This window comes from Marmota flaviventris, chromosome 4 (genome assembly GCF_047511675.1).
Source record: "Marmota flaviventris isolate mMarFla1 chromosome 4, mMarFla1.hap1, whole genome shotgun sequence".
Classification (NCBI taxonomy): Eukaryota; Metazoa; Chordata; class Mammalia; order Rodentia; family Sciuridae; genus Marmota; species Marmota flaviventris.
Genome location: NC_092501.1, coordinates 13675703 through 13687884, shown reverse-complemented (window position 1 = coordinate 13687884; position 12182 = coordinate 13675703). Strand labels below are relative to the sequence as shown.

Below are 12182 nucleotides of genomic sequence, written 5' to 3'. Positions count from 1 at the left end.
TATATTTTTTGATCAATTGTATTTCTTCTTCTGTGGAGTGTCTGTTCAGTTCCTTAGCCCATTTATTGATTGGGTTATTTGTTGTTGTTGTTTTGTTTTGGTGTTAAGTTTTTTAAGTTCTTTATATAGCTAAGAGACTAATGATTTATCCAAGGTACATGTGGCAAAGATTTTCTCCCAATCTGTATGCTTTGTCTTCACATTATTTTTTTTTTCTTTTGCTGAGAAGAAGCTTTTTAGTTTAAATTCATCCATTTATTGATTCTTGATTTCACTTCTTGTGCTTCAGGGGTATGGTTAAGGAAGTAACAAAATGAAATTAAACCTCTATCTCTCACCCTACACAAGACTCAAAGTAGATCAAAGACTTAGGCACTAGGAACAGAGACTCTGCACCTACTAGAAGAAAAAGTAGGCCCAAATCTTCACCATGTCAGCCTAGGATCTGCCTTCCTTAGCTAGGAAGTCCTAGAGTTTTTATAGGTTTTTTTTCCTTCCTTTGTGAGTGCATGTATTTGTTTTTGTTTTTGAGGATATTATGAATGGGCTTATTTCCAGCGAATTCATTATTGGTGTACAGGAAAGCTATTTATTTTTATGTGGATTTTTTATTCTGCTACTTTTCTGAATTTTTATATTAGTTCTAACAATCTTCTGGTGAAACATCATATTATCTGCAAACAGTAGTACTCTGACTTCTTACTTTTCTCATTTAATCTCTTTAATTTTCTTCTCTTGACTATTTGCTTTGGCTAGAATTTCAAGTACTATATTGAATAAGAATAGGTAAAGTGAAAATCCTTATCTTCTTGATTTTAGAGAAAATACTTTCAGTTTTTCTCTAGTGACTATGATGTTGGCTTTTGGGTTGTCATACATAGCCTAGTTTCTTCAGTGTTTTTATAATGAATTGGTGCTAAATTTTATCAAAGGCTTCCTCTGCATCTATTGGGATAACTATGTGATTTTTGCCCTTAATTCTATTAATGTGATGGACTACATTTATTGATTTGCATATGTTGAACCATCCCTGCATCCCTGCAATGCAATCAACTTGGCCATGATGTATAATCTTAATGTGTTGGATATAATTTGCTAATATTTTATTAAGAATTTTGGCATCTATGTTAATCAGGGATACTGGTCTTTCCTTGATGATTTAATGGTTCCTTAAAAATGCAAAAGAGAAGTAATGTTTTATGACATATGATAAATGAAAAATTTCAGTGTATATCAATAAAGTTTTATTGGAACACAGCAGTCACTCATTTGTTAACATATTGTCTACAGCTGTTTCCTGTTGAAATGGCAGACTTTTTGTAGTTGTGACAGAGTTCGGGTGTCCCCATGAAGCCTAAAATATTTCCTACCTGGTGCTTTATAGAAAATGTTTTCAATCCTGCCTTAGAAGAAAGGTCTAGATGACTTATGTCCTGTTAATGTGGGGGAGGGAGTGGCACCTTCAAGAGGGAAAGATGGGAGAGCATTCAGATAAAACATTGCATTTGTGAAAATCAATCTCATAGAAGCGTTTTTTTGGACACACTGGCTAAAAAGTTCTCAAAGTGTGAGTGAGTAGGAAAAAATGAGGAGAAAAGAACAATGAAAGGAAACAAGTCAACCCTATCTTCACAAAACTGAAGATGTGGAAAATGTGTATGAGAATTGTAAAATTACCAGAAATACCCTTAGACAGATAGGTTGACAAATACTTAAAATGCTCACAAAAACTGGAGTGAGTTTCACCAGTAGAAGTGGTTTCAGGACAACTGACATTGGACAGAGGCTGTTACAGGGGACGGACACCAGGTTCTGAAGCCAGGGTATGGCTGTAGGGGGCGCTGAGGGACCAGGGAGTTTTCTTGTGTGACCTTCAGGATAGTGCCTATCAAATGAGGGCTGAAGGATGACCCCAGGCCATGGAGTGCCTGGTGCCCCCTCCAGATGGTGCCCACACTGGTCAAGAGAGGCAAGGTACCCATTCCCTCTCAGCCTTTGGAGAACCACAAATCTGATTCGAATCTAAATGTGCACATCTGGCTTTGTTGGAAACACAGCTGCCCACTTGCATGGAGGGTGGGGCTGCTCCTCTTTTTTCTGTCAAGGAGGCCTGCTTTGGGAAATGTGATGGAGGCTGCTGTGCCTGACTCTCTCCTACCTGCCCTGTCAGCTGAAGAGGCTGAGAGGACAGACAGGTGGACAGATAGGGACTCTGCTTGTCACCCCACGACAGCTCACACTTGCCCAGTGCTCACCTTAGGGAAAACTCAGGACATTTTCAGAAGAAGTAATTTGTTTACGGAAGCCAGAGGCCTTCTGGGAAGGAAGGAATCAAGACCTCAACTCTTGCAACTCTTTGGATGGGCCAGGGGCTGAGGGACAGGCGTAAGAGCAGGGGAGAGAGATGAGGGAGTCCAGTCTCGTGCTGAACTGGACCTTATAGCTCTTGACCTTGCTGTTGTTATCCTCCTTAGTGCTTTTAGCTGCGGTTAACCGACATAGGCCTGCAAGTGTTCTGCCTGCAAAATACCATGCTAAGTCCTTTGTGCAGGTTATTTCACTTAATTCTCCAAATTTCTAGCAGAAAACTGAGACTAGGAGCAGCTAAGTTTCCTGCCTCACATCACTCAGCAGTTATATGGCACCAACAGGCATGTGGACCCCTGAAGCTCAGCTTGCAACACCCTCAACCCTGAGGGGCTACCTCCCTCACATTACATTTTTACCTTCTTCTTGACTAGACTCTCATCTGTTTTCTTTCTGTATTGATTCCGTGTGAAAGCATGATTCATTTAGGAGTAGCTCATTTTACTGTGACCACGAGCCAAGGATCCACAGGCCGAGGCAGTATGGCATGAAGCTTGGGTGTACTGACCTGGTCTCCGACAGCCAGGTCTGGGTGATTCCATGACCCTGAGCATCTTTTTTCATCATCTGCTTTTTTTTTTTTTTTTTTTTTTTTTGACAGTGCTAGGGATGGAACCCAGGGCCTCATGCGTGCTACCCAAGTTGTCTACCACTGAGCTACAAACCCAGCCCCATGGCTGCCGATTTTCTTAATCCTTATAACCTAAACTGTTGGGTAGGCTGTTTTGTTATCTTATTTTACCAAATAGGAATTTGATGCTCAGAGAGGTTAAGGGAACTATCAGAGTCATACAGTCTGAAAAATTCAAGAAGAGATATGAACATTGAGAGTCTACCTCCTGCCCATACCTTTCAACAACGTTGAAGCTCAGATCAAGATCCTGATCATTAGAGCCAGCGGATCACCATGGTGGGATGGGGAGCAGGACGGAGAAACTTGGTGTCTCCTCCCACTGGCCTCTGGGGGACCTGTCAATTCTTGCCCAGAAAGAAAAAGAAGCTACCCCTAATGGAGCCACGGAGGTTAAACTGTCCTGACAAAAGACCCAGTTTGCCAAGGGAGTTTTGTCTTCCCAGGTAATGGAATTGTTTTTAATGGCAAGAATGAGCTCATTACAGATGCAGCTTGTGCTAATAATGATAATTTGCTGAGCATTAAAATCACCTCTCTGCATCTCCCCCGGCCGACAGTTGATGCTCTAGAAATTATAGGCTAGGGAGAAACAGAAAGGAGAAAGTCTAAGGGAAAAAATTGCAATGGAGAGCTACTTCAACAAAAGGACTCTCAGTTCTGCACACTGAACTTGGAGATCTGAATCGCGAACTTGTGGAAGGGAGACGTGCAGAATTTTTGAATTGCCTTTATTCACTTTTGCTACCTCTGTCACTGGGTGGTTTGGGGTTCTGTTTTGGTTTTATAGCTAAAGCCATTTTTTAAAAGTTGTGTCAAATGAATTCGTCACTTAAATATTGGTATGTAATACGATCCATGGATGAGAAAACTTGGGACAGTTTAAGAGCCACATCAGCCCTGCCACCTCCTTACTTTCCTTGAAAATACTGCAACAGACTTGACCCCCAAGTGGCCATCTGCAAACTGGGTTTGGGAAAAGGGGACAGACAGACATGCCTCCCATGTGGCTCATTTCTGAGGTGGGCAGAGATGCAGCCTGCATAGGAAGGGATCTGTCTCCTGGTGTCCTCTCTGGGGCTTTGAGGTCCCTCCTTCAGGGTTTAGGAAAACTGGGAAAAATCTCAACTATTCACATAGATTTGCCCCTGCCCTTTGAAGAAAGTGCTAGCTGTCTTCTATTGAAATGTGATTTTTAAAATTTAATTTCCAAAGTATTTAAGTATCTTTTTCAACAGTTCAAATAAGGATTTTAAAGATGATATTATTTCTTAGTTATGAATGCAATATCTGGAGGCTGTGGAAAATCAGAGAAAACACAAAGAAGAAAATAAAAGCAAACAGTAGCACCATCTACTAAATGACCATTGTGAATATTATGGGTTAGCTCCCCCCTTTATTAAATAAAAGACATGGTGTGTGTGTGTGTGTGTGTGTGTGTGTGTGTGTGTGTGACGTAGGTTCACAGCTACTGCACATCTTAGGACCTTCCTTTTTCAAGAGCTGTATCGTATATTTCCACAACAGTATTTTCCCTTCACATAATCTTTGACATAGTAGCTCCTACTGCATCCCAAGCCCACAGGGATGGGGGTGGTGGTTATGTTTTGTGAGGCCATTACTGTTTACAACACCCTTAGGCACTTCTTTGTTCAAGACTGTTCAGTTCTGAGGCCCTGTGGCCATCTGATGAACCTGTGGACCTGAAATATGTAAGATTACAAAGGAAATATCACCAAAATATTCAAGAGAGCAAATCTGGGTGAAATAGCTACATGTCTTTTTTTTAATTTTTAATTTGTTTTAATTAGTTATAATTGACAGTAGAATGCATTTATGCACTTTGATACATCATACATAGATGGGCTATAATCCCTCATTTTTCTGAGTGTACATGTTGCAGAATCACATTTTATATATATATATATATATATATATATATATATATATATATATATATATATATATGTGTGTGTGTGTGTGTGTTATATATATACATAAAGTAATAATGTCTGTTTCATTCTACTATTCTTTTCTCCACATCCCCTCCCCTCCCCTCCTTTCACTTCCCTCTACCTAAACTAAGGTAACCCTATTCTTCTCTAGTGCCCTCCTATTGTGAATTACCATCCACATATTAGAGAAAACATTGGGCCTCTGTTTTGTTTTTTTTTTTTTTTTTGGCTTATTTCACTTAACATATTTTCCAACTCCATCCATTTACCAGCAAATGCCTTAATTTCATTCTTCTTTAAAGTTGAGTAATATTCCACTGAATATATACGCCACATTTTCTTTATCCATTCATCTATTGAAGGACTCCGAGGTTGGTTCCATAGTTTAACTATTTCGAATTGAGCTGTTATAAACATTGATGTGGCTGAGTCACTGAGTATGCTGATTTTAAGTCCTTTGGGTATAAACCGCTGAGTGGGATAGTTGGGTCAAATGGTGGTTCCATACTGCTTTCCCTAATGGTCGTACCAATTTGCAATCCCATCAGCAATGTATGAATGTACGTTTTCCCCCACATCTTCACCAACATTTATTGTTGCCTGCATTCTTGATGACTGCCATTCTCACTGGAGTGAGATGAAATCTTAGTGTCGTTTTGATTTTCTTCACTGCATGTTAACATGAGAGTAGATTCCGAGGCTCTAGTAACTAATCGTGGAGTGAGGGGAGCATTAGCATGACTTCTAGCTGTTTACCACACCTTCGTATGGTACCACCAAAGGTCCACCATTTCTATGGGGCTGAGGTGACAGAGTACCTGGCTGTGGTGTGTCCTTTACCTTCACAAATGAAGGAAACACTTGGAGATCTGTAAAACGAAGAGAGAACTTTTTCTTATCAAGATTTTTCCATCCTCTTGACCTCTATCCATGGAAGCTCAGAGCCCAGGGAGCCCTGGCAAAAACTCTTGCCTTGGGGAGCAGTTCCAGAAGCAGCTTGCTTGCTGCATCTCCGGCTCTGAGCATTTTTAAAATATTTATTTTAAGATGTCAATGACCTTTATTTATTTATTTATTTATATGCAGTGCTGAGAATCAAACCCAGTGCCTCACACATGCTAGGCGAGTGCACCACCACAGAGCACAACCCCAGCCCCATTTTTTAGCTTTTTGATGCTGATGGCCTCCTTAGACCCACAGCTGCTTCAGATTTCAGGGAACTGAAGGCTGCCAAGTGGAGTCAGGGAGAGACCTGTCAGTGACAGGCAGCAGTGACCAGTGCTATGGGTTGAACTCTGTTCCTCAAAAGAAGGAAGTCTTCTTGAAGTCTTGGTCCCAGTACCTCGGAATGTGACTGGTTTACAAATAAAGTCATTGCAGGTGAAATTAGTTTAGGTGAAGACAGACTGGAGAAGGGATCTCCTAATCCCATGTGACCTTCTAAGAAGTGGCCACATGACAACACAGACACACCCAAAGAGAACACCCTGTACGGGAGGGCTGAGATGGGAGTCACATGGCATGCGCTGCCACCACCCCCCAGAGGAGGAAGAGGCAAGGACCGACTTCCCTTCCAGTGTCAGAGGTAGAGGGGGCCCTGCTAACAGTCTGGATTTGGAAATTCTGGCCTCCACAACTGTGAGGCAATAAAGCTACCAGTTGGCTCTACTTTTCTTAGGACAGTCCTGGAAAACTGATGTAGCTGTATCTGCCAGTTGGGGCCTCAAGGGGACTAGGATTCTAAGAAAGCAGGGTTGGCTGCAGGCCAGAGTTGGGGATATACCACACCAGGACCCAGCATGGCTGACGTGGTAACAGCGCTGGACTGAGGCTTCAAAGTAGAGCCTGGCCCAGCTACACGAGGTTCCCTTAGGGTTTAGGAAGAGAAGGCCCCACCCTGGCCATTCTCAAGGTCAATGCAACCTGAGAAAAACCCACAAAGACCTTTAGCACACTGAGCAGTCTCCTCTTTATTCCCGACAGCCACGCTGCAGCTCAGGGTGCAGGCCCAGGGAACTGTGCTCTTACACTGTCCTATTGCCCACTAGGTGTGGATGAGGCACCGGCCTGTGCAACACTGGCAGGCTTCTGCCACTCCCCTCGGCTCCACCTGTCCCTGGAGGTCTAAGCCACATGCTTCTAGACCTCTGCATTCTTTGGTAAGGGCCGTGGCCCTAGATAAATCTTCGTGTTGCCTGGAGTACTTAGCCTCTGAGGCGAGTCACATGTCACCGGAGCTCTGGGGTCTTGGCTCCAGGGTTTTCCAAAGGTAGGGCAGCTTCCACCTGGAAGAGAAACCCTCCACAGGAGCGGCAGGCAGGCAGCCAGCTCCGCAGACGAACACACCAGTGCCTTCTAGAACACGGTAGGAAGGAAAGAAAGCACCCTCGCTCACCTGCGATGGAGAAGTCTGGGTTTGGGGGTGTCAGCTCTTCGTGCTGCAAAACTTTTGGAGAAGGAGCATCAGTTTGTGTGCGGCTAATTCCACACAGTCTAAAGTAAGAACAAAAGTCACAAAGTTACTCCTTTTAACAATAAAAATAAGAATAACACACACAGGTCCTGGGGGGGAGTCGTGTGTTCATTTCTAATCCTTACAATTTATCCTAACGGTTAGGATTGTTGTCCCCTTTCCAAAAGAGAAAACTGAGGCCACAGGAGCCACCATATGCAGTGCCCATGGCATCACCTCCATCTCCCTCCCTCCATCAGCACCTGGAGTCTCTTAGGTCACTGCTGGACAGATAGCCGCTGGGGAGAGCTGAGCTCAGGCGGGAGTGTGGCTGCCTACCAAGAAGGCCCTACAGACCAACAAGACAACTTCTACACACCCCCCCAGACCCACGGCGGTCCTAGTGCAGGGGGCGCTCTTGTCTCTGGGTCTTGCAGCCAGTGGTTTGACCCCCCTACACACTTACTCCTCGTATGATTTCAGACGTGCTCTCTTGGCCTGCTCCACAATGTCCTTGAAGTCCTTGTAGCAGTTTCTGGCCATGACAGTGTACCTCGTGGCACAACCTAGTTCAGTGACCTTGGCTCTGGGGAGGTAGCCTGCCCAGCCAGGGATCGGGGGCTCATGGAGAGGTTTCTTCATGTTCTTGCATTCTGTAGAGAGACAGTATTCTTCTGAAGGCTCAGGGGAGTTCTGCAGAGGGCAGTGTTCTCAAGCCAGCTGGCACCCCAACAGTTAGCCCAGGGGAACTCTTGGGCCAGGTATTGTGGGAGGGGCTTTACAAATAGTTTCTCGTTTAATTCTCTCCCAAACCATCCAGGTTAGCACCACTGTTACCTCCAGCATAGGAAGGAGGAGACGGAGGCCTGCAACGAGGTTCAGAGAGACCTGGCCAGAGTCACATAGTCAGGAGGCGTAGGGCAGGACTCAAAGCTGGCTCTATGTTCAAAGTCCTGGCTCTGAGACAGATCTGCTTCCTTCTCAGATTGACGGGGAAGCTTCAGGCACCCCCGTGTGATGCTTTAAATAAGGCAGGGAATTGACAGCAGCACCAGCTTAGGAGGCTGCTTTCAGACTTGTACCAAGAACCTGCTTCAGGTCTTGACTGTGATCCTAGCTTGCTGGGTGACCTTGGGTAAATTTACCATCCCCATAGTCTCCAATGAGGCCCCTGAATTGGAGGACATCCCAGGGAGCATCTAGTCGATCCTTCCCTATTTTAAAAGAAGATATTGAAGCCCAGAGAAGGGAAGTAAGTTGTCTTGGGTCACACAGCAAGTAGCCACAGAGGTGGGCTAAATCCCAAACTTAGGCAGAGATTTTTGGTAAGGTTTGGAAGATTTTTAAAGCACAGCAAACGTGTAAATTATCATTTGTTCTTGAAAAATTTTTGAACAATTATAGCAAAAAGAATAAAAGCAATCAGTTCCTTGCTTTTACTATAGGCTTTTAGGCCTTAAAATAATCTAGGTCAAATCGTTGCTGCGATTCCTGTCATATGATCCCATCACAGTGGTCTCCATTGTTGATGTTGGGTGAGAAACCCCTTCCTCCTGAACTGGCACCCGGAGGAGGAGGAATCAGACCCAGGGCTGACCTCAGCACCCCTGCTATGACCTCAGCCAGTGACCCCAGCCCTGGAAGCCTCCCTTCTCCTGTCTCTTAGATGGGAATGACAGTCGTGACCTCACAAAGTCCTGCGGTTGGGGACCACTGTTCCCAGGACAGAGAAACAACCAGAAGTGTGTTGTGACTGGCCCAGGGCCTCTTAGTGCTCAGGCCAGCACCCTCTGGCCTGACCAGGACTGTGTCCCTCTCCCAGGAAGGGTGTTCTCCCTCGTGTGAAGAGACTGAGCCTGTCCTTTGGAGCCCTGGGGACTTGGGGCTGTGCTGGGTACTGTGCTCTCTGTGGCCTCTGGGATGTGTGCTTGGGGCCAGTCGGAGGGGCAGCTGGTTTGGGGGGCCCATACCCAGACTCAAGGGGTGGTACTTCCGAGTGTACTCGTGCAGAGCCCGCAGGACCGTGTCCTCGGAGCAGATGGGCTTCAGTTTGGGGGCAGCGTCCACTGAACGGTGAAGCGCCTCCTGCCGGTCTATGTATCGCTGCCTTTGCTCCTGGAAGTCTTCCAGGCAGTGGTCCATGTGGTCCTCGCCGGAGGTCCCCTGGCAGCTGAGGTAGGGCACAAAACCTGCAAGAGCCAGGCAAAGGGCAGCCTTGAGCCAGGCCAGCCGGCGGGGATTGCAGAACCTGCCAGGTCGCCCCAGCTCAGCCCACCGCTGGGCAGGTCCCCGCCTACAGCGCTGCGTTTTTCCAAAGGCCATTAATACAAGCAGTGCTCTTGTTTCCACTGAGACGGGCCCTCCCAAGGCCACCCAAAATGACCTTGGAGCTGGGAAGTGAAGGCCCAGTTCAACAAAGGCAATGACAGTCATATTCTTTTATAGCAAAGCCCCTGACGTCAGCCAGAAAGCAAATGCGGAAAGCATTTAATGGTCCAAAATGATAGTCTGAGGAGTAATTGAAATTATTCCTCTTTTTAGAGAGAAAGCTTATTTCCTTGACACTTCCCAAATGCAATTTGGGATCTTTCATGCTGGACCGTAGGGAAATTGCAGGCTTATTAAAAGCATAGACCTATTATACAAAAAGGTAAACTCATTATCTGCAAGACCCACCCCAAGAACAATTTTTCACCGTTGCCCACAAAACAACATATAATCATTACAATGAGTATGGGTAAAACACAAGTATTTATTTAAACTGGATGCTGAATCCCAAGTATTATAATATTGTCACAATAAAACCATTTTTAAAGAGAACAAATGAGAAAAACTGGTTAAGAACTTGGTTTTAAACCACAAAGTAAATAAATAAATATCTCTCAGTATCAGAGCCCAATGTTTTTGCCTTTGTCCCTAGGGAAAGAAATCCTGGCATTGGGGTTGAAAGCAGCCCCTTCCCAACCCTTTCCCCCTACTACAAACCACCTCCAGAAGAATCTCATTAATTGACCTTGATAATGAGAAACTCCTTCACCCACCAACCCTGGGGCAATGAAAAGTACTCCAAGGTCACAGGGAAGATCACAGAAGTCCAGGAGCCTAGCCTTGGTGGCTTGCCTACCTCAGGGACTACCTTGGATCTGCATAGGTTTTACGTGTGTTCACATGCATATGCACACCACCACACCACACACACACACACACACACACACACACAGAGGAATATAAGCTATTTTTATTGAGTCTAGCTAAGAACTCAGGTATTTAAAAGAGCAAATGTCATGACAACAATCATAGGGTGGTCTCTGCAGTGGTGTGCACTGGACCCCCAAATAGACACATCCAAGTCCTAACCCCTGTGAGCCTCACCTTCCTGGGACATAGGGTCTTTGCAGATGCAATTAGGGATCCAGAAATGAGATCATCATAGATTTAGGATGGACTGTGAATCCAGTGACTGGCATCTTATAAGTGAAAGGAGAGGATACAGGAGACACTAACTTAGAGGCAGAGGAAACATCCACATGAAGAGTCCCTTGAAAATGGAGGCAGAGATATGAGAGATGCTGCCACAAGCCAGGGGACATCTGTGGCCACCGGAAGCTGGAAGGGGCAAAGGAAGGACCTGCCCCCTAGAGAGAGACATGGCCCTGCTCAAAACACCTTGATTTCAAATTTCTAGCCCGTAGGACCAGGAGAGAATAAGCTGCTGTTGTTTTAAACCATCCAGTTTATGGTAATTTGTGGAAGAAGCCCTAAGAAATGAAGACATCTATTTTACTTGAATTTTTTTCTTGCTTGGAAGCTAAGTCATTACAGTCACATGGATGGTGTCAAGCAGAGACTTGAACCATCTCTCAGTTTGTCAGCCCCAAAGGCTGGGCAACTGTGGACTGAATGTTCCCTAAGCACCCCTTCCTCCTGAGAACAGCTATGTGTAAAGGCTGAGGGCCCATGGGGACCACTGGGATCGTCACCCATGGGGATGTGACAGATTAAGTTCTCAGGAGCCCAGGAGCCTGAGGAGTAAAAGCCTTTGGGAAGGGTGACCAACTGTCCTAGTTTTCCAAGGACTAAGGGGTTCCTGGACACAGGACTAGCACTACCATGATTCCAAGAAAACCAGGGCAGTTGACTGCTTCCATTTGGGGGACACAGGGAGACATGGAAGGATGAAAGCCCTTGTGGGAGACTAGAAAGACCAGCTTGGGGAAGGTCAGGGCCCCCACTAAGGTATGTGTCTATCCTCACAGCATTGTGTGTCCATCCTGCTCTAAATTTGTTCAATGGACATGAAGTGCTTCCCATATGGGTCATGTCCCACAGGGTGTAGCCTAAGTTCTTTCTCTCCATCCATCAGAGCCATCTGTCAGCCATCTGCAGCCCTGGGCACTCTCAATGGGTCTTACAGCCTGGAGCCAGTCTGCCTGAGAGGCACGGACAGGGGGCCGAGGCAAGAACAAGGACCAGTGCCACAGTTCCCCTGAGTGCTGCCACTTACCACTGTAGCCTGGTGTGACCGGAGGACGTCTAATGAAGGTCTTGGAAGTCTCCATGATTTCACTGTCTGTTCATGAAGGGAAGAAGGAATAAACTGGTCATCCTTAAGTCTCTGCCTCAAGTACCTACTGTGCCTGTGCCAGATCCCTTGGGAGCAAAGAATGGCTTTGCCAGGGGCTGGGACGCAGAGGCGGCACCGCCATCTTTCTCCAAGCTGGCAGACAGAGCTGGCTTCAGTTACCAACAACGACCTGGTTCCAAGGGGCATCGCTTT

At 45.6% G+C, this 12182-nt stretch overlaps 1 protein-coding gene across 1 annotated transcript; it reads right to left on the bottom strand.

Moving 5' to 3' along the window:
• Positions 1–7867: 7867 nt before the first annotated feature.
• Positions 7868–11964, bottom strand: Spmip5 (sperm microtubule inner protein 5). The gene is made up of 3 exons (XM_027929945.2): positions 11910–11964; positions 9376–9594; positions 7868–8058 (listed from the first exon to the last, which is right to left on the bottom strand). Exons 1-3 carry the CDS (start codon positions 11962–11964, stop codon positions 7868–7870), a joined length of 465 nt encoding a protein of 154 aa, XP_027785746.2.
• Positions 11965–12182: the final 218 nt, after the last annotated feature.

Bases quoted from the DNA above. Each gene is read 5' to 3' on its own strand.
- Spmip5 (XM_027929945.2), bottom strand. From the start codon at position 11,964: ATGGAGACTTCCAAGACCTTCATTAGACGTCCTCCGGTCACACCAGGC. The intron at 9,595-11,909 runs GTAAGTGGCAGC...TGGCTCTTGCAG, and splicing joins GGTCACACCAGGCTACAGTG to GTTTTGTGCCCTACCTCAGC. The intron at 8,059-9,375 runs GTATGGGCCCCC...GTCTCTCTACAG, and splicing joins GTACCACCCCTTGAGTCTGG to AATGCAAGAACATGAAGAAA.